General features: G+C 39.1%; 1 protein-coding gene across 1 annotated transcript; it reads right to left on the bottom strand.

Annotated features, from left to right (window-relative positions):
* Positions 1 to 2,149: 2,149 nt before the first annotated feature.
* Positions 2,150 to 4,834, bottom strand: LOC125187909 (Acyl-CoA N-acyltransferases (NAT) superfamily protein). The gene is made up of 2 exons (XM_048084562.2): positions 4,441 to 4,834; positions 2,150 to 2,623 (listed from the first exon to the last, which is right to left on the bottom strand). Exons 1-2 carry the CDS (start codon positions 4,738 to 4,740, stop codon positions 2,348 to 2,350), a joined length of 576 nt encoding a protein of 191 aa, XP_047940519.1. The 5' UTR covers positions 4,741 to 4,834; the 3' UTR covers positions 2,150 to 2,347.
* Positions 4,835 to 20,718: the final 15,884 nt, after the last annotated feature.

Below are 20,718 nucleotides of genomic sequence, written 5' to 3'. Positions count from 1 at the left end.
TTTTTATTTTCAAGTGACGCGTTAGAAATCTGCGCCCCTCTTAGAGACGCAAAATCAAAACACGTCTTACCCTTTCTTGGAAGGAAAAAAAGTCTTCCAAACACAGATTTTGTTCCCTATATTCGTCTACTTTGAGAAAAATTCCATGACACCATAGCATTAACATCCCAATTCACAGCACAAGTTGAGAAACGCATGACTATTTTTTTTATAATCCAAAAACCTCAAGCTGCCATGAGACCGTGCAAAGCTGAACACAGGGCACAACAAGAACTTTTGAATGTTTAGCTAGCTAAGGAAATAGATCATATAGTAGATTTACAATGAAATCACTAGGGATTGAATGTAGAGTTTTTGTTATTTTAGATTACATATCTTACCTTTTGTAGACTCTTTTTTTCCTTACAAAGAACACCGATTTTCTCTATAATACATAAGCTTAATGAATACAAACAGAGTTCAATATAGATAACAATCAAATACCTATCACAACGAAGAAAACAAACCAACTAGAACTAAAGCCTAGCAAAATAGAAGCACCCAACAATACAGAGAAAAAAGGCCAAGAGCCACAAAACCTGTACAACTTCAAGTTTTTTGGGTCTTTGATCCAACCCGATGCATCTTCATTCCTTTTCTCCCATATGAACCATGAGAATCAATTGAATCTCAAAGAAACCAGTTAGGGACCAACTGATAATTTAAAGTTTACTATATATTACGACCAATTCCTAACTTCATGTAGTTTGTCGAGTACTTGATCATACGAGAATGGATATTTAGGGGTAGGTAGGTACGATATACCTTAGCGAAACCACTATACCGTATACCTTACCGTAAATACGGTATGCGAAAAATTCATACCTTTATCTTACCAAAGTTTTCGGTATACCGAACTTCGGTATACCTTATTTTCGGTATGACAAATTTCCATACCGATACCGTACCTCATTTTTGGTATACCGTACCGAAGTTCGGTATACCTTACTTTTGCGGTATACCTGACTTTCAACATCAATTAAAATAGAAAATTAGAGTATTTATATTTTATAATTTTAAAAATTAATTTAATAATTTTATTCATAATTATATTTATATTTTACAATAGATTTTATAATTTTAAAATATATAAAATATATTTTATATATAATTGTGTTTAGATTTTTGTGGTATATACCTTAGTTTACGGTATATACCTTAATTTCGGTATATACCGAATTTCGGTATGCAACGGTACACCGCGGTATTTGAAAATTTATACCGTTACCTTACCGGAATTTTTCGGTAAGGTATCATACCGTACCGAAAGTCACGGTATACCAAAAATTCGGTAATTTCGGTATTTTTTTGGTACGATAAGGCCGATATTTCGGTATTTTTTCCCAGCCCTATGGATATTCATGACAAATTACTCGTCCAAATAACTATTTCATTTCAGAATATGAAAACCCTCTCAATTAATATACTCTCTCGTCTCATGGTACTCACACTTTTTATTTTAGGCCGTAAATTTAAGAATGAGTAATTAGTGCAATTGAATTATTATTATTAAGTGTAATAAGAAAATACTTAATAGAGGAACACTTCATTAACTCTAGTATCTTAATTAAATACCCTAATTTTTACTCCCTTCATCCACCAACAAAAGGAAAGCACAAATTTTAAGAAATGTAGTACAAAGTAGATTGAAAAAATTGGTGAAAGATGAGACCTATTTTTATATATTAATTTTATAATAAAATGTGAGTAAGACAAAGATAGTGGATGTGGAACCCATTACTAAAAGTAGCAAATAAAAACAAATAAAAAATATATTGGTGAATAGACGAAAATGGAAAAATAAAAAGTTTTGGTGGACGTAGAGAGTACTTAAAATAGAAATAGTACAAATAGTTCGGGACAAGCCGAAATAAAAAAATGCGAGTAACATGAGACCATAAGTAGAGGTAGTCTTAAGAAACTGAGCTCTAGTAAATGCTGTAAACTATGTAGCCCTGAATAATTTCAATTCCCAAGATAACTGGTGCTCAGAAATTGCCGTCAAGTCTCGAGCAAAGAACTTTATAATACCAAATTATGGAAGCTCAGAGTTTGTAGCAGTGTGAATGACATGAATTCAAAACAGATGCCTTTCACCAAAAGAGAAGCATAACAAACACAGATCTTTGACATATGTCCAGCATTGTTATTCAATATTCCATTACCAGCAAGTCATTCGCCTTGACAAAAATTTTCATAGATCCAAGCGACTAAAACAGATTAAGCACACAAGCCATCATAATTCTGGCACCAACTGAATAAGCATAAGCAGTATAATAAAATTTCAGATAGCTGGAATTAATTCCAGTTATGCGGTTTTGACTTCTGCTGATCCGGGCTTCTCATCTGACTTAGCATCTGCAGAACAACATCCACCACCATGGTGGTGATGATGGTGGTGGTGGTGCTGATGGTGGTGCTTTCTACCCTTCAATTCTTTTCTCATATCATAAGCATCTTCTCCATCAGCATAATATTTGGCCTCCACATCATGGATCTTGTAACCCAATGTTTCCGTGTACAAATTGAAAGCAGCCCTGTTGCTTTTCCTAACATGCAGTGAAACATACTCTGCCCCATACACCTGTTCATTGACAAAAGAAATTTAATAAATCTGCTACTGAAACAGACAGATAATAATATCAGGTAACGAGAGACAGGTGGTCAAGTGATTGGTATCTAACATACTACAATCTGGGTTGTAACAAAATGATCATTCTTTTTATCTAGGGTAAGGATGGATGTGGTTGCTAAAGGAAAGCGGATAGAGGAAAAAGAGTGAGCCGAAACAAGAGGATGATAAGGAATCGTCGTAGCGTTCAATTAAAGGGAAACAGCAGCATATGCATGAGTCGCGTAGAGAGGTAAAGGGTTTGACACCATACTCAAGTTGCAGAGGCTTGTGAGGAAACACGGGACAAGGAATAAGAAGACATCGAGGATTTAGGAAAAATCCTTTTCAAGGGAGGAAAGATATGATCCTTGGATCGACATTAATTCAAGTTCAGGACATTTCTCCAAAATTCTCAGAATCTCAGCAAGTTCTGTACATGAAAACAACTTCAAAGATGAACACTAGCATCGCTTTTGATGAAACCTTTGCACCTAAGTTCAGAGGCTCCAATCCGTTCATTCTGGAACAGATGCTCAGATAACACACCTAAAGAAGAATCCACCAGAAGCATGGCAAAAAGAATCAGGTTCAAGATACGGTGCCAGCAATACACCTGATTTCAGAATCTCCGCTTTCAGTTCTGACCCGAGAGTCAGGACTGAATGCAATTTTGCAACAAGAGTATGTATGTGTTGAACAACTTGAAGATAAGAATCTAAGATTGACTTGGACAGATAGTATGGCCGAGAGTTGGCATGGGCTAAAGATGATCTCTATTCTTTAGGTATTTAGGTTTAATTTCTTTCCTAGTCACATCTTTGTCTTTATTTTCTTTCTAGATTGGTTTTACCTTTTTATGCATTTACTTCCTTGGTAATAGAATTTACAGCACTTACATATATGGCTGCCTTTGTAATGGCTCAAAATATAATATTAACAGCAGTGGGGGACAATATAGTAACACTATTTTGCATATTTGTTCAAATGGAAGATATGCAGGACACCTGATGCAGATGGAAGTGTGAAACACACATATGATTCAACACAAATTGTTAATCAGTAAGGATGTTGGATTGTGCAAAGATAAAACAAAACTCATCCATTCAAATGGAATTACAATTTCGTTTTGACAAAAAAAAAATAAAAAATGGTATCAATCAACAACAAAATTTGTAAAATCTAAAACCCTAAACCCGTCACAGAAGTGAGTCCTAATGCCAGGAACCTAATGCAAATTAACACTAAAATAAGTGAAAAAAAATAACAACTTAGCCTGCTGATTGAGCAGAAAATTGTAGCTTCATCTCCCTATGATGTCACATATGAGACATCAAAATTTGGAACACTGTTAAACTGAATGTTTGATGGTTTTTACTTAGGAGACGAGTACATATTGTTTTAACATTATAAAACAAAAGGCCAAGTTAATAGTGAAGCATCTCCACACCAACACAAATTGTACATTTGAAAAGCTTTCGCAAAATTAGGATGGATATGGATAAACCAAACTACGCAAGGAAGTACCCGAAGACGGTCCACGAGAAAGCATATGAACAACTAATAAAGCTATTCAACTAAGAAAAAGTAACTTCCCTCCTTACTACCAATAATCAAACAAACGAAATCCAGATCTGGTAGTTTGCGAGATTGTTAAATAGTAGTTGAATACTATATAAGAACTCCACAGATTGAGTTACATATTTCGAGGCAAAATAACAGTAAATTAACATTGAGAAATGTAATACTAATTAGTATTTAATAGGAGTAATAAAAATGAAGAAGGTGACCTGCTCCATGGCGTTCTGAGCGGCAGTCATGAGTTTGGTAGCAAGGCCAAGTTTGCGGTGAGTTCTGAGGACGGCGAGGGAGGTGATGTGGCCGTGGCACTCGGTGGTCTCCTCCTCCATCTTGGCGAGAACATAGCCGACGATTTTGCCGTTGTAATCCTCGGCGACGTAGAGGAGCTGCGGCCAGGAAAGGATGTGGTAGAAGTAGTACTTCATCTGGTAATTCTCGGGCAGGCAGAAGAGATTGCAGGCCTGCATAGCCAGAAGATCGTCGACTGTGGCTTTCCTGATGCACACCATTGCTAGGGTTTTGCGGAGGCAGAGACAGTTAGGGCTACCTTCTGATTTGGGGGGAATGTGGTATACCTGTATGTATATACTCTGTTTGTATTGGGGCCAATTTTAGTTTGACATCGTTTCCTTTTATTGCTAGAACGGAATTTTATTGGTAGATTTAAGATCTATTCTTCTTTTTAATTTCTAAGTTGACTCTATAAAATAAATGTCACATAATAAAATAATTATATCATAGGTATTTAATTAAACTTATACTTAGAGCATCCGCAGCGGGAGCTCTTGCGAAAGGTGGGTTCGTGCCATTGGCACGGCATGCGGCGTCTCGAGCCGTCGGCATGGACGAGCTCGTCGCAAAGAGCTTCGTCCTTGGCAGCGACGGATATGTGGCGGCTTCTGGGTGACGCTAGCTGTTGTAAATTTCTTTTTCTTTTTTAAATTTGAAAATTCTGAAAAATCATATTTAAATAAAAAAATATTTTCTCACTTCCCAATAAAATATATCTGTTTTTTTCCACTATTTATTTCTTTTTTAACCTATAAATAGCCTCATTTCACCCGAAAAAATTCACACCACACCAGAAATATTTACTTTTTTAATTTTTCGAATTTAAATTATGCAATTTTAAATTTCAACGATATAATTTTTAAGTACTTTTTAATTCTCGTGTCATATCCATTGTCCATAATTTTATGGGACGGAGGGAGTAGAATAAGTAGATTAAGTATTAACTTTAAAATATGTGTCTGACTCACCTAGGGGTGAGTCGGTACAATATATCGTACCAAGAATATCATACTGCATACCGTATCAAAAACTGTGGTATGACAAAATATCATATCGATATCATACCGAATTTTTAGTATTCCGCAATCCGGTAGATCGAAAATTCGGTATTATTAATTTTTTATACCATTACCTTACCGTTATTGCAGTATACTGCGCTTTTACGGTATACCGAAGGCGAAGTATGGTACAGAATATCATAATACCGTCAGTATCTCTGCCAACTACCATTATAATGAAGTAAATTCGCTATTAGGATGACGTAATTATATAGTTTTATGATGAAGTAATTCAATTGTATGATGAAGTGTGTTCTTGAATTTCGTAATGCTCCAAACAAAAACATCTCTTAATTATAGTAGGATTAATATACTTGCATTTTGATGACATAAATTGAATATTACGTTGAAGTATCTTCGATGTGTAATGAAATAGTATATTTTTTTATTTGTAAAATAACATAGATGGAAAAATGAGATATTTTGGAGATAATATATCTAATCACTCCTTAATTTCTGGATTTGCTATACATAACTGCAAAGATCGAAATATAAATGACTAATCTACCCCTTAAATGCGATAAATACAATAATATAATGACATTCGTATAATCTAATCTTGACGCTTGAACTTTTGATTCAATTGATCATATTCGGTTTTTGTTATGCTGGCTCACTCAAATTAAGATTAAACATTTCAACAAAGGGTTTCATTAGTGTGCTAACTAATTTATAGTAATAACTAATAATTTTTAATTCTGTGTATTAAAATTATCAACATAAAGACATAATTATATCAATACAACATATAAATTTAAATATCAACACAAAAAGATTGATAAATTTATGCCTTTGTGTTGATATTTTTAACATACAAAATTAATATTAGTTATTAGTTACTACTGTAATTTAATTAGTATTTGATTACACACCTATCAACAAATATACAATGTTATTGTTATTAAGGACAAGTAAGAGTATAGTATCTAAAAGAACTAATGTATTAGACCCAAGTATCACAAACCAATCTCATTCACTATCTAAACACTCAAATTTGATTTGAGTTCTAACTTGAACGATAAAAATGCAACATAAACTTATATAACTAGGAAATAGGGAAGCAATCTAAAACAAGGTTAACAAATAGGTGAAACTAATAACAAAAGGAGTACAATCTTATGGGTTCAACAACAATTACTCTTGTGTCCAATCAGTTTACTTAAGTTGTTGGTGTTTGCGGCGAAAGACTTGCAAAATATATATATATATATATATATATATATATATATATATTAGGTGTATAGAATCTATTGAGGTGTTTATTGGATTTATTGAATAAGTGCTTCAATTTATTTTAATTTTTTTAAACGTAAAATTAACACTAGTGAAACACAAAAAAAAGGATAAATATTCTCATTTGGAACATTGGAGGTTAACAACGGAAGGCCCAGCAAACAACCCAAAGATAATGAAACACAAAACAATTCCCTTGAAATATAAGCTACTACAGCGAGTGAGCTAAACAACATCTCCCAAAATGATTCCATTGATTCAATTTATAGTATCGGAACGGGTGTGCGGAGAAGTGGGCCTTCCGCATGGTTCTTGCAGAGCAGAGCTCATGGGAAATGGCTAGATGGTTAATTTGGCACGGGCCGTGCCGGAGATCATCATCGTGCACAGTCTTTGCCAAGCTCTCGGGTTTTCTGGACGTGCCATGGTCGATTTTGCACGTCCTTTTGCTAAGCTTGGCTCGCGCATAGGGCGTGCGGACTTATTTCTCCTAAATCCATTTTATGTACCTTTTTCACACCCTACAATGAAAATAATACTCTATTCGTTTTATTAGTGTTGGTACATTTCTTTTTCGCACTCATTTTTAAAAAAATTATACTTCCTTTATCCCTCACTAAGTGAAGCATTTCTTTTCGCCACAGAATTTAAGAAAATGGAGTTTTATTGATTAAGTGGAAGAAATAAAGTAAGATGGACGAAAAAGTAGATAGAAAAAAGTAAGAGAAAAAATGTCAAAAGAGGAAATGACTTATTTATTTTGTGACGTCCTAAAAAGAAATACTACATTTGTTCCTTGTTAATAAAGACATTTCTTTTTCAGCACATAATTTAAGAATAATGTGTTAAATAAATGGTGAATAAAGTAAGAGATGAGAAAAAATTTCCTAGTCAAGGAACACAAAGTTGGCAATCCTATTTGGTATGTCACACTAATACATTTTTGAAAAATGGAAATGTATATAACCCCAATTCCAACTAGATATATAGATTATGAAAACATTTTAAATGTAAATATACACCATTTATTATATGGAAAGTTTGTCCCCGTTCCATGTATATAATAAGTACATTATATATATAACTAGGTCCATCATTTCATGTTTTAAAATTGTTAAATTATTTTTTCACTAGGTCATCTTATACGTAACTTAATATAAAAAAAAGTTGATCACATCACTAATTTTAAGATATTTAGGAGATTAAGTTTTTTCTTGTTTTATAAATACGAAAAATGTAGAGAATTAAAAAGTGTAATTATAACTTCAAATTTATTGAAATTAAATATACTACTCCATATAAATTAAATTAATAATACATATAATTATGTAGTGTATAAATTAAATTAAATTAAATATATTGGTAATTATATAGTATAGACATTAGCTGTATGAATATTATACATTCGGTTAAATTATAAAAATTGTTAATAATAATAAGATAATCTAAAAAATTAATTTTAATAATAATAATAATATGATGATTATGATCTAAAAAACTATTTTTATTACATTAATGAAAAAAACTATTTTTATTACATTAATGAAAAAACTTCATAAACAAAATACTCCTTAGAGCATCCGCAGCGGTGAAGAGGCGCATGCTCGTCCATCCGTGCCGCTGAGTACCGGCTCGTCTGTCCGCTGATGGAGCTCGTCCGTCCGTGCCAGCGGCACGACGCTGCTCTTAGCTAAGAGCACGTCCGTGCCGTTGAGCAGCACACGTGGCGTCGCCTTATTCGCCAACGGCATAGCCGTTGGCTTTTTTTTTTTTTTTTAAATGCGAAATCAATTAAAAAAATGTTTTTAAATAAAAAAAAATATTTTCCCACTTCCCAAAAAAATATATTCGTTTTCTCCCCACTTTTAATTTATTTTTCAATTTTTTCCCCCCAAAATTCACATTTTCATCTATAAATACCCCCACTTCAATACCAAAAAATCACATTCTCATCTATTCTATCATCATCTACATTCTCTCATCTTTTTTCCTCATACTCTCTCATCTAAATTCCCACCACACTACACAATGTCCGGCTCCGGCGATCACCCCTCTGGCAATCGCAGTTAGAACCACGATTGGTTCGATTCCGGGGCCGGATTTAGTCCGAAAACGCAATTTACGGCCTCTCCTCAAACCCAAGGTTCGCAATTTTCGGGTGGCTACCGTCCTTACCCGGTGCACGACCAAAACGCCTCCGGGTTCGGGTGGGCACCCGAACCCGGATCGGGAGGGAGCAACAGCTCTACTCCTACTCCTACTTCTATTCCTATTCCTACTCCTCCTGTTCGTGGCACCCGCACCCTGTACACTCCGGGTGAGATGATGGCGATGTTCAAGCCTACTTGGCAGTCTCCGAAGATCCGGATGTTGGCACGAACCAAACCGGGGATACGTATTGGTGGCGCATCACTCGCCTTTACAATGAAACCCGGCCGGGGGGAACCATCCCTCGCAATGAGAGTATGGTGCGCAATTGCGTCTACAGATGCAACTTAGCAATCGGTAAGTTCCAGGGGTACTTCCAACAGGAAGAGCGGGCGGTGGGGAGCGGCACGAGTGAGCTCGACATCATCAGTGCCGCCTTGGCGACCTACCAAAGCTTGGAGATGATACCGTTCAAGTACCTCGATTGTTGGCAGGAGGGGCGCCGACATCCGAAGTATGGGGTGTTAGAGTTTGTATACTAGAAATCACGTTTCGAGTGATTGAATACTGTAAAACTCTTATTTTATTTTCCAAGGAATAAAACAAATTATTTTTGTCATAATGTTTTTATGTTTTACATTTAATGGATGTCAATGCATGTTTAAATGTATAAGTTAACTTAACAAAATCAAAGTCTTTGTTTTAGTAGACCGGTTGTGGGCGTCGTCCACTTTAAGGTAACACAGTCAGTTCTAAACAAAGAAAAAGATGAATTTCACAACCTAGATGGAATTTGACTATCCATCGAGAAAGGTTGCAATGTCAGTCCGCATATTTCTAAGCCTTAGTGAAATAAGATGACATTGGTGTGGTATAGCATTGAGCATACGGTATTGATTATGCACTACTTTGACTTATCAAATGGTGCGGGTTTTTCGTAACCCAATTATCCTGATATATTGGGTAGTGGTGATCAATATCTAGCGGTGCTAGGATTGCTATTATATTGAATCGTGCGCGAGGAGAGTCTCGTTTGATAATGTCCTCAAGAGGAGTGCGAAACAAGGTTTTATTATTCGGAACCTAGCTAGTTGGAGTTTGATTACTCAATGAATAATAAATAAGCGTTTCATGCTAAGTCCACTCTTGGAATTAATAAGAAGTTAATTAATTAAGTCAATAGCAGACATTAATTAATTAATGGACATTTTGATCTTAAGCACGAGAAATGAAAGTTAAACGGAAACCCGGATTACTTGTAATTTCGGATTTGGATGGGGAGAGTTCAATATTACTTCTGTAGTGGCTGCTCGTAATATTCCAATTATAACTTATATTAAATTGTGGGTTCAATTTAATTAGTAAAAAGTAAATTGGATGAGCCCATATCCAAAACCTTCCATAGATCCCTGTCTGGGCCCAAAAAGAACTTAATATAAATAGGAGAATAAAGGAGACAGAAATAACACAATTTTTCATTATTGAAATTTTCAAAATTTTCAGCCCTAAGCTGAAGAGAATTTCGAATTCCTCTCCTATTCCAAAAAGGATTTCTTCTGTCTTCTTTATTTAAGTCCTAGTATTCTAGTAAGATCAGCCCACACTGATATTGGGATACAGTTCGGGAACCAGAGAGAAGATTTGTGGTCTAGTACTCAAAGCATCACGTGGAGAAGAAGCTAGCCATCTTCAATTCTTTGGAGAATTAATTAGGTATTTATCTGCTCCGTAGATAAGCATGTTTTAGGTTTCAATATTCTTATAGCATGATTAATTCAAGTTATGAGCATGATACATGTGATAATTACGCGAATAGGCTTTGTCTAAATAATCTGCTAAATAGATCTGATTATTATGTAATTGATTTATGTGAGCGCTTCCGCTGCCAGTCCCTTCAATTGGTATCAGAGTCAGTCTTTGGCTCTGATTATTTGGATTTAAATTTCGCGAAATTCATGTATGCATGTCTTGATTGATTACGAAGCATGTTCTTGTGTTTTTGTTATTTCTGTTTTATGCATGATGAACTCAAGAACATTCGAATCATAGAACTTGAATTATTCGAACGCACGAGATGTGCGATTCGTCGGCGCTTGCGCCGGGACGAATCGCGCTACATGCGATCGGAGATAGGGTTGTCGAATTGAGTGGGAGCCGAGGGCGATGGGCATGGGGCGACGCGCCGGCGAGCAAGGGCTCGCGTGCGTCACCGGCCAAGCCCGATAAACCCTAGACGGCGCCCGGATCGAGTTCGACTGATCCCGATGATGAAGTGGAACCGAGGGCCGACGATCACGCGGCGACGCGCTGGCGAGCATGGGCTCGTGCGCGCTGCCGGTCGAGACCGCAAACCCTGGCCGGAATCCGATGCATCTCGGGGAGGAGAACGGTGTCGTGGCTCGTCCGAGAGCCGCCGTAAAGCCGAGACTCGAGCAGAACCCTAACCCTAGAACCCTAGCAAAACCCTAACCCTTCGCCCGCGACGAGCGGCGCGGGACCGAGAGCAACCACGCCGTGCGCGGCGATTGCTGGTACGCGCGAGACTGCCGGAGTAGTGGGAGTTCGCCGGAGCTACGCGGCCTTCGCTACGTGGCTGGATGACGACGGCCGTTGGGGGTATATCGGCGGTTATACGCCGGGAAGAAGGGAAGAGGAAGCATCGCGCCTTCGGGCGCGGCCTGCCGGCGGCGGTCGGGCGGCGAATTCGCGACCCTGACGAGCGTCTCCGGGAAGAATCTTCAAATCTTCGTCGTGTTGATTCGTGCAAACCTCGAATCGCAAGATAGAGACGAAAGATTATTTTAATGATTATTTAATTGATAAATTAATAGATATCATTAAACATAATATTATTTAATGAAATAAAATATTTTGGGAAAATTTCCCTAGATTTTAGGAATATTTAGATTATTTTCTGTATCTATGAATATTTTATATCCTAGATGATATAGATAAGAATAATTTAATAGTTTCCTAAATATAATATATATCTAGAATCTATAATAAGATAGATATATATAAGATTACATTAAATAATATAATTTAATTTTCTTCCTAATCTTGAACTTGGTTCTTATATGAATTTAATTTTTCATGTCTAATTAAGATTATAAATAATGTACTTTATTTTAGATATATCTTATAGTATGACATGAATAAGAATTAAATTCTAGATTAATAATTCCTAAACTAAGATATTAAAGATAATAAAAGATTTAATTATCCAGTCAATTAAATACCAACAGAATTTAATTAGTCTTAATCTGCCTTAAGGCTAAAGGATAATTAATTAAAACCATAACACAAATATCTAAGCGATAATTATGAACTAAAAGTTTATATATGGTCTCCATCGGTTGGACTGCAAAATTTTGTGAAGCTGATTTTCTAATATTATCGCCACCTACAGAGTAGGGACAATAATCCTACGAAAACAGTAAGTTCATAAGGGCGGACTTCTCAAATAATGAATAGAATGAACTTGAAAGTGGTTCTTAATATTATCGCCACCTACAGAGTAGGGACAATAATCCTAAGGAACTACGAGTTTCAGGGTTTAATAAGAATTTATGAGATAGCTTGGTTTTGTTATCAACACATGAACATTGTTATGGGAATGTGTTGTAGAAATAAAATTCTGTAATGCTAAACCTCATGGTCGTGCTTAGGCAGCATTAGGCGTGTCGACCTCCAGAGGAGGAAGCTATTGATGCGTCCGTGTTGTGACCAGTAAATTGTCAAAATTTTAATGCGTATTAACCTCCAGAGGAGGATACAATTTATTAATTTTGCTGTTGTAGGACTTTGAAAAGTTTTATGGTTAATCTACTCAATTTCCTTACATAAGTTTATGACAAATAGTAAAATCTTCTGTTTGCAGTGCAATAAAATCCGTCAAGATGTCTTTAATTCCTCTTTCTGCCAATCTCAAAGAAAACAAACTCGAGGGCCAAAATTACATAGAATGGAAACAAAACTTGGTTATCGTTCTCACAGCTGAAGAGTACAAGTTTGTACTCACTACTCCGCAGCCTCCAGTCCCTGCGGCTAACGCCTCGGTGGGAGTTCAGAATGCGCATAAACGGTGGCATAAGGCGAATGAGATGGCTAAGTGCTACATGTTGGCATCTATGTCTTCAGTACTCAAGCATCAGCATTCTGCCATGGCGACTACCGCCGAGATTATGCAAAATCTTACAAATCTGTTTGGTACTCAGAATAGAACGGCTAAGTCTCAAGCCTTTCGGAGTATCATGACGAAGTCTATGAAGGAAGGCACGTCTATGAGGCAACATGTCCTCGAGATGATGAGCCACCTCAATCAGATTGAGGTTTTGGGAGGGACGATCGATCCCGAGTTCCAGGTTACTATAATCCTTCAGAGTCTTCCCCCTAGCTTCCAGCAGTTCAAGCTCAACTTCGAGATGAACAAGCGGGATTATACTTTGGCTGAGCTGCTGACTGAACTTCAGTCGGCGGAGGACCTTATGGTTCAAGCTAAGGTAGTCATGCTAAGTTTGGCACCTAATTCCTCTGGCTCTAAGCCTAGAAGAGGAATGAAAAAGGCACCGAACCTAGTGGCAGCTAACAATGCTAAGGGAAAGAAGAAACAGAGAGGTGACAAGAAGCCAACTGGAAAGTGCTTCAAATGTGGAGAGAAAGGTCATTGGAAGCCAGATTGTCCTAAAAAGGGCAAGGCTACAGGTATGCACCATGCTCTAGTAGTCGAGTCATGTTTGGCTTCGACATCTACTCATACTTGGGTTATTGATACTGGAGCAACTGATCATATATGTTTTGATCCTGACTTAATGCAGGTGACAAGACGGTTACATGATCGTGAGATCGAAGTCCAGCTGGCGACGCTACGAAAGTGGCGGCCGTTGCAGTGGGAAACGTTTATTTACGTTTTTCTAGTGATAGATTTTTGATTTTGAAGAATGTTTTGTTGATACCTTCTTTTAGAAGAAATTTAATTTCAGTTTCTAAATTGTCTTTTGATGGATATTCGATTTCTTTTAATGACAATTGCGTTATTAAGAAAGATGGCTCTTATATCGGTCGTGGTATCATGGAAAACAATCTGTACACAATCACTTCTACACAATTTAATCAACGTAAATCAGAACTCAATGCTACATCGAAAATTTCTAAGAAAAGAAAAGAACCTTCAAGTTCAATGAATGGCACGTACTTATGGCACCTTAGACTTGGTATGCCAACAAAAGAAGGATTCATGCGATGGTTGATCAAGATCTTATCAATGGTCTTGAGAAGGAACCATTTTCGAAGTGTGAATCCTGTCTCGAAGGCAAGATGACTAAGAGACCTTTTAGGTCAAAGGGAAATAGGGCCAAGGAAGTACTTGAGCTCATTCATACTGATGTGTGTGGACCAATGTCAACCGATGCAAGGGGCGGCTATCGATACTTCGTCACCTTTATAGATGACTTCTCGAAAGTTGGATATGTCTATTTGATGCGCTACAAGTCTGAAACTTTTGACAAGTTCAAGGAGTTTAAGGCTAATGTAGAGACGCGTCATGGTAAGACTATCAAATGCCTGCGATCTGATCGCGGAGGCGAATACCTAAGTGCCGAGTTTTTGGACTACTTATCAGTAGCGGGAATTCAATCCCAAACGACTGCGCCGGGCACACCCCAGCAGAATGGCGTAGCTGAAAGAAGGAATAGGACCTTATTAAATATGGTCCGGTCGATGATGAGTTATGCACGGTTACCTGTTTCGTTTTGGGGGCATGCTTTGCTTTCAGCAAACTATCTCTTAGACAACTTACCTTCTAAATCAGTTCCTACTACCCCATATGAGTTATGGAATGGGCGAAAGCCCAATCTGGAACATCTCAGAGTATGGGGGTGTCCGGCTCATGTATTGGAAAAGGATCCAACTAAGCTGGAATCTAGGACGGAGGTTTGTATGTTTATAGGATACCCTAGAGGAACGAAAGCTTATGAATTCTATAGTCTCAGAGATCAGAAAGTGATTGTGAGCACTCATGCCACATTCTTAGAGGAAGACTATGTAATGAATCATAAGCCCAGCAGTGAGATAGCTCTTGAAGAGCTAACTCAAGTCACAACCTCCAATAACCAAGAACAATTACTTAGTGTAACAACAATTCCAGAAATTTCAACTAATACACCAGATATTGTAGTGTCGCGTCGCAGTGGGAGGGTCTCTCATGAGCCCGAAAGATACATTGGTTTGGGAGAGTGCATGGATCACTCCTCGGACAACAATGTACTTGATCCCTGGAATCTTGCAGAAGCGCAGGCAGATGTCGATCATTGCGAATGGGTGAAAGCAATGGATTCGGAACTACAATCAATGGTAGACAAAGACGTCTATGATTTGTCTGTCCTACCCGAAGGCTGTACTGCCATTGGGAGCAAGTGGATATACAAACGTAAACGTGGACCCGATGGACGAGTTAAAGTCTTTAAGGCAAGACTAGTGGCTAAGGGGTATACCCAAAAGGAAGACATCGATTATGATGAGACCTTCTCCCCAGTGGCCATGCTCAAATCGATCTGTATACTTTTGTCTATAGCAGCTTACATGGATTGGGAAGTATGGCAGATGGACGTTAAGACTGCGTTTTTAAACGGGAGTCTTGAGGAGACCATCTACATGGAACAACCCGAAGGCTATGTGGTAAAGGGCAAGGAACACATGGTTTGGAAGCTTAAGAAGGCCATTTATGGCCTCAAGCAAGCATCTAGATCATGGAACCAGTGTTTCGATCAAACTGTTCAAAAGTTTGGATTCGAAAAATGCCCTAATGAAAGCTGTGTGTATAAGAAGGTTGAAAAGGGAAATGTTGTGTTCTTAGTTTTATATGTAGATGACATTCTTCTAATTGGAAACAATAAAAAGATGTTGTCATCAGTGCGAACTTGGTTGTCCAGCCAGTTCGAGATGAAAGATATGGGTGATGCGGGACACATTCTCCGTATCAAGGTTCTTAGGAACCGAGCTAAGAGAATGTTGTGCTTATCCCAAGAATCTTACATCGATACAGTACTTAGACGCTTTAGCATGCAAGATGCCAAGAAAGGTTTTCTACCTTTTAGACATGGCATCCATTTATCTCAAAAGATGTGTCCTAAGACAACATCTGAGATAGCAGAGATGAGAAGAATATCATATGCCTCGGCAGTTGGTAGTCTCATATATGCTATGCTTTGTACTAGACCTGATATCTGCTTTGATGTTGGCATGGTAGCAAGATATCAATCAAATCCCGGCCAAGGACATTGGACTGCCGTAAAGAACATACTCAAGTACCTTAATCGGACTAAGGACTATGTTCTAGTTTACAATGCAGCCGAGCTCTGTCCTTTAGGATATACAGATTCAGATTTTCAAGCTGATGTAGATTCGAGAAAATCAACTTCCGGATATGTGTTTACCTTAGGAGGTGGAGCCGTAATTTGGAAGAGTGTAAAGCAGAAATGCATTGCAGACTCTACCATGGAAGCCGAGTATGTGGCCGCTTCGGAGGCTGCAAAAGAGGCTGTGTGGCTTAAGAACTTCCTTTTGGACTTAGGTGTGGTTTCGAATATGCCCAAGAGCATCACCATCTATTGTGACAATTCTGGTGTTGTGGCAAATTCGAGAGAACCACGGGCTCATAAAGTGAGCAAGCACATAGAGAGGAAGTATCATATTATACGAGATATAGTGCAGAGAGGAGACATAAAAGTGGTCAAGATTGAGTCAGAAAACAACCTGGCAGATCCTTTCACGAAGGCATTAGCGGTAAAGCCGTATGAAAGCCATGTTGAAGGAATGAGAGTTCGACTAATTCAAGACCTCAATCCGCTTTCAGTATGAAAGCCGTATGAAAGCCATATTGAAGGAATGGAAGAAATCACGTTTCGAGTGATTGAATACTGTAAAACTCTTATTTTATTTTCCAAGGAATAAAACAGATTATTTTTGTGGAAGAGGGGGCGACCCCAAGCGGTGTCTGGGGAGAGAACCCCATTTATATTGAGGGGGCGACCCCAATAGTGGAACGTGAAGGGGAAACCCCAGAAAAGCTATTGGAAGAAGCAGATCTACTTACGACTGGAGTACCGGAGCCCGAGGGAGGGCTGAAATTGATTGTGGACCTGGTGGGTGACCAGGATGAAGATGAACCTAAGATAGATGAGAGGGAAGAAAGGAGGCGCACCAGGAGGAGTCTCCTCGATGAAGTCGATGACTTAGTTCCTGATGCTGCAGAGGCAGAGGAACGCCGCCTGGCCAAGGAAAGGGCGAGGAAAGGAAAGGCGGCGGCGACCTCATCTACCCGGTCAAGGAAAGCTCCCTCCGTCAAGGAGGTCGAGGAGACCCTTTCCCCTATAACCGAGGATCCCTTTGTCGAGGAACAAGATGAGTCCATCCCTGAACCCGATTATGAATCTGAAGAAGCTGAAGAAGAGCCTATTCCAGGACGTCCAGAAGTCTGGCTGACTAAAGAGTTGTTAGAGGAGATGAGGCAGTTCGACGACCAGAAGAGGACCGCAGTGTACAAGGAAAGATGTAGCGCTGGGAAGATGGCCAAATCTGGGAAGCAGTACAGCTCAAGGGAGCTTAAAATGATTGCATGTGACAAGGAATTCCGTGCTTGTATCTATTCGATAGGGTTTGAGTGGTTATTACAGCACAGCCAGGAGAGGGTGCCCGTGGATCTAGCAAGGGAGTTTTTCTCCACCTTTCGTTTGAAGAACACCACTGATCTCGACGCGGATTCAATAACGTTCAGGCTTTTTAATGAAGAATATGAGATGAGCATTGGGGAATGGTCTCTGCGGATGGGGTTGTTTACCCAAGCCGAGGATGAAGAGGGGGCATGGAATGAGAGGATGGTTGGAGTGCCGAAGAAGACGCCCGGTTTCAAGGTGCAAACGGCATGGGAACTGATCACGCACCCCAAGGCGGGAACGTTTAAGTCCAGCTACTCCAAAGCCTCCCACATTAAAGACCGAATTCTCCGCTTTGCTCAGACGTTTGTCAGTTACAACTTGATGGGTACCGCTAATTCAGCTCTTACAACTACCGACCTCTACTTCACATGGTGCATGGAGAAAGGCGTGAAGGTGCACCTAGGCTATTGGCTGGCTCAGGCATGCCACCAAATGACGAGCAACCCTGCGCGTCATATGTATACCTGTCACTTTCTCGGCGCCTACCTCCAACGAAACATAGAAATGAAGATTGTCAAGGCCGCTCCGTTGGTAGTCATGTGCGAACCCCCGGAAGTGTTCAGTGTTGATTATTTTTTCAACAAGGTGTTGCTGCAGACTCATGGCACCAAGACTCTCTTCTACTCGTTGGGAGATAAGGTGAAAGCAGAGCCTGAGGAAGCCGAGGAAGCCATGCCAAGTGAAGAGGTTGAAGAGCTACGTAAGGAAGTCCAGGATGTTAAGAAGGAGATGCAGTTAATGAGGAGGGAAATGATAAAGGAACTTGGTGGGATCAGAAAGGAATTGAACGGGAATCGGGAGGAAGTGAAGACCCTGAGGGGCAACATTGCAGAATTGGCGGTGAAGTGCGCCAAACAAAATGAGCGAATGACGGAAGCGGTGGAGCTTTCAATGAAAATGTTGAAGTGGATGCAGCAGACGCTCCCCTTGACCCAGTCGAAGGTAACTCCTGGGTCCAGCAGTGAAGTCAAGCAGCCCATTCAGAGCAGTCCCTCCGTCAGGCAACCGCAGCAATCGCTCAAGCAGTTGATCTCCCCGCCCGTTCCCAAACAAGTTCCAGCCCCATCTAAATCAAAGTCTATAGTGAGGAAGCCAGTACCCGAACAATCAGCACAGGAGGAGGAAGAGCTAGAGCAGCCAGCAAAGAAGAAAGTAAGAATGACCCGACCTGGAATCCCACCCCAGTCTGGCTCTCGAGGGAGTCAGCCCCAGAAGTGAATCACCACCCCATGACCAAGTAACTTTTAATTTTCATGCTTTTAGTTTTTTTTTTATTATTTCTGTTACCTATGTGTGTTCTATAATTGTCTGTGTCTTCTTCCACTTAGCCCACTGCGTGGTCTAAGTGTGAGAAGTGTGTATTTTCTGTTTTATTGTGCTTTTCTCCCACTTAGCCCAATGCTTGGTCTAAGTGTGAGAAGTCTGTATTTTCTGTTTTATTGTGCTTTTCTCCCACTTAGCCCAATGCTTGGTCTAAGTGTGAGAAGTTTTTGTTTTTATAACCTGTTTTTTTGTTTTGCATCGATCTCTCTGTTTCCCCCCTTCACGATGATGGCTTGGGGACAAGCTTGAGTGAAGTGGGAGGGGGAGAGGAGTCAATGCATTATTTTGTCTGCATGTTAAGAGTCTGTAGGTCTAAGTTTTGTCGCATGAGCCAGTGAATATAATACGGCATGATCCCCTTAGTGAAAGTAATTGAAAATAGGAGGCATTTCAACTTAGAAGCTTTTTCCTGTAATAAGCCTAGTTAATCTGAGTGAAGCGAGAACGATGGAGGATGCCTCTACTTACTTAGTTGTGAAGCCCTACTATAATAGTGAGTTATAAGCCTTAGATAACTTCAAGCTAACACATGTTTAAGGGCCACCACTGAATGCTTATGGAGAAGAGTTGTGAAGGAGAAAAATGGGAAATTGGGTTATGAAGGTATAAGCTGGACGAAGTCCAGGGTAAGGTGTTATAAGCTGGACGAAGTCCAGAAGAGAGGAGAAATGGAGGAATAAGCTGGACGAAGTCCAGAGAGAAAAAGGAAAAGAGAAAAAAATATATATATAAAAGGAGGAGAAAATATAAAAAAATATATATAAAAGGAGGAATAAGCTGGACGAAGTCCAGAGGGAAGTTGTCTAAAAGGTAGGAATGATAATAGCCTGACCCAGGAAAAGGAGGAACTCTCATAACCCGACGCTTCAGAGGTGTAGCATTAACTTAAGAGAGAATCGATCCTAACATCCCTGGTGAGGAATGAGTGATCGAGTGAATCCAACAATTGGGTAAGTAAAAGGCCATCTTGACAAGCTGATAGATTGGCTAGGTAAAGGAAGGGAAAGGGCCTATTTGGAGGATGTAACCTGTTGGATTGACCTTAATCTTGTGGGGACGGTTGCCTAAAAGTTGAAGCTAGCTCATGCATATGTGTTTATGTGTTTGTATGTTTTTCTTAAACTTTTTAAGTTTTTAATTGTGTCTAGGTCTAGGAGTCTGTCTAGAGTCCAAGGAGTCGGTCAGGGGATAACCTTGCTTGAAATTCGCCTTATTCTTTTTCTTTTCTTTCTTGTCTTTATACTTGAGGACAAGTATGGTTTAAGTGTGAGCAGTTTGATAAGGCTAATTTCATGCATCGGTTATATGGTGAAAAGCGTTACATTTAGCTGGGCTAACACGTTTCCTAAGCCAGGTGTGTGATAGAATCGCTAGATCGAGGGAATGCTGAAGGAAACAATCTAGCGAAGGAATGAAGTGAAATGAGCAGACTTAAAAGGAAAAGAAGGCGTGATGGAGGGAATCAGTAGCTGAGGGCAACAAAGTCTATCTATACCTCGCTGGGCCCCACTCCAACGCCTATAAATAGAAGAGCATGCAACACACAAAGAGGACGCTATCACTTTTATTTCGCTCACTCTTAGCTCATACACACAACACACACTTGGGAATGGGAGATCTGGGGTAGTTTGGGTCACGAAGGGGTTCATTTCTTCAGAAGTTTCAGTTGCAACACCGTCCGCTTGTGGGCGAAGATACAATCTCTTTAAATTTCAGTTGT

This window comes from Salvia hispanica, chromosome 5 (assembly GCF_029641045.1).
Source record: "Salvia hispanica isolate PSC_SH4W2 chromosome 5, Shi_PSC_v1, whole genome shotgun sequence".
NCBI classification, from domain to species: domain Eukaryota; kingdom Viridiplantae; phylum Streptophyta; class Magnoliopsida; order Lamiales; family Lamiaceae; genus Salvia; species Salvia hispanica.
This window is presented reverse-complemented; position numbering and strand designations above follow the sequence as displayed.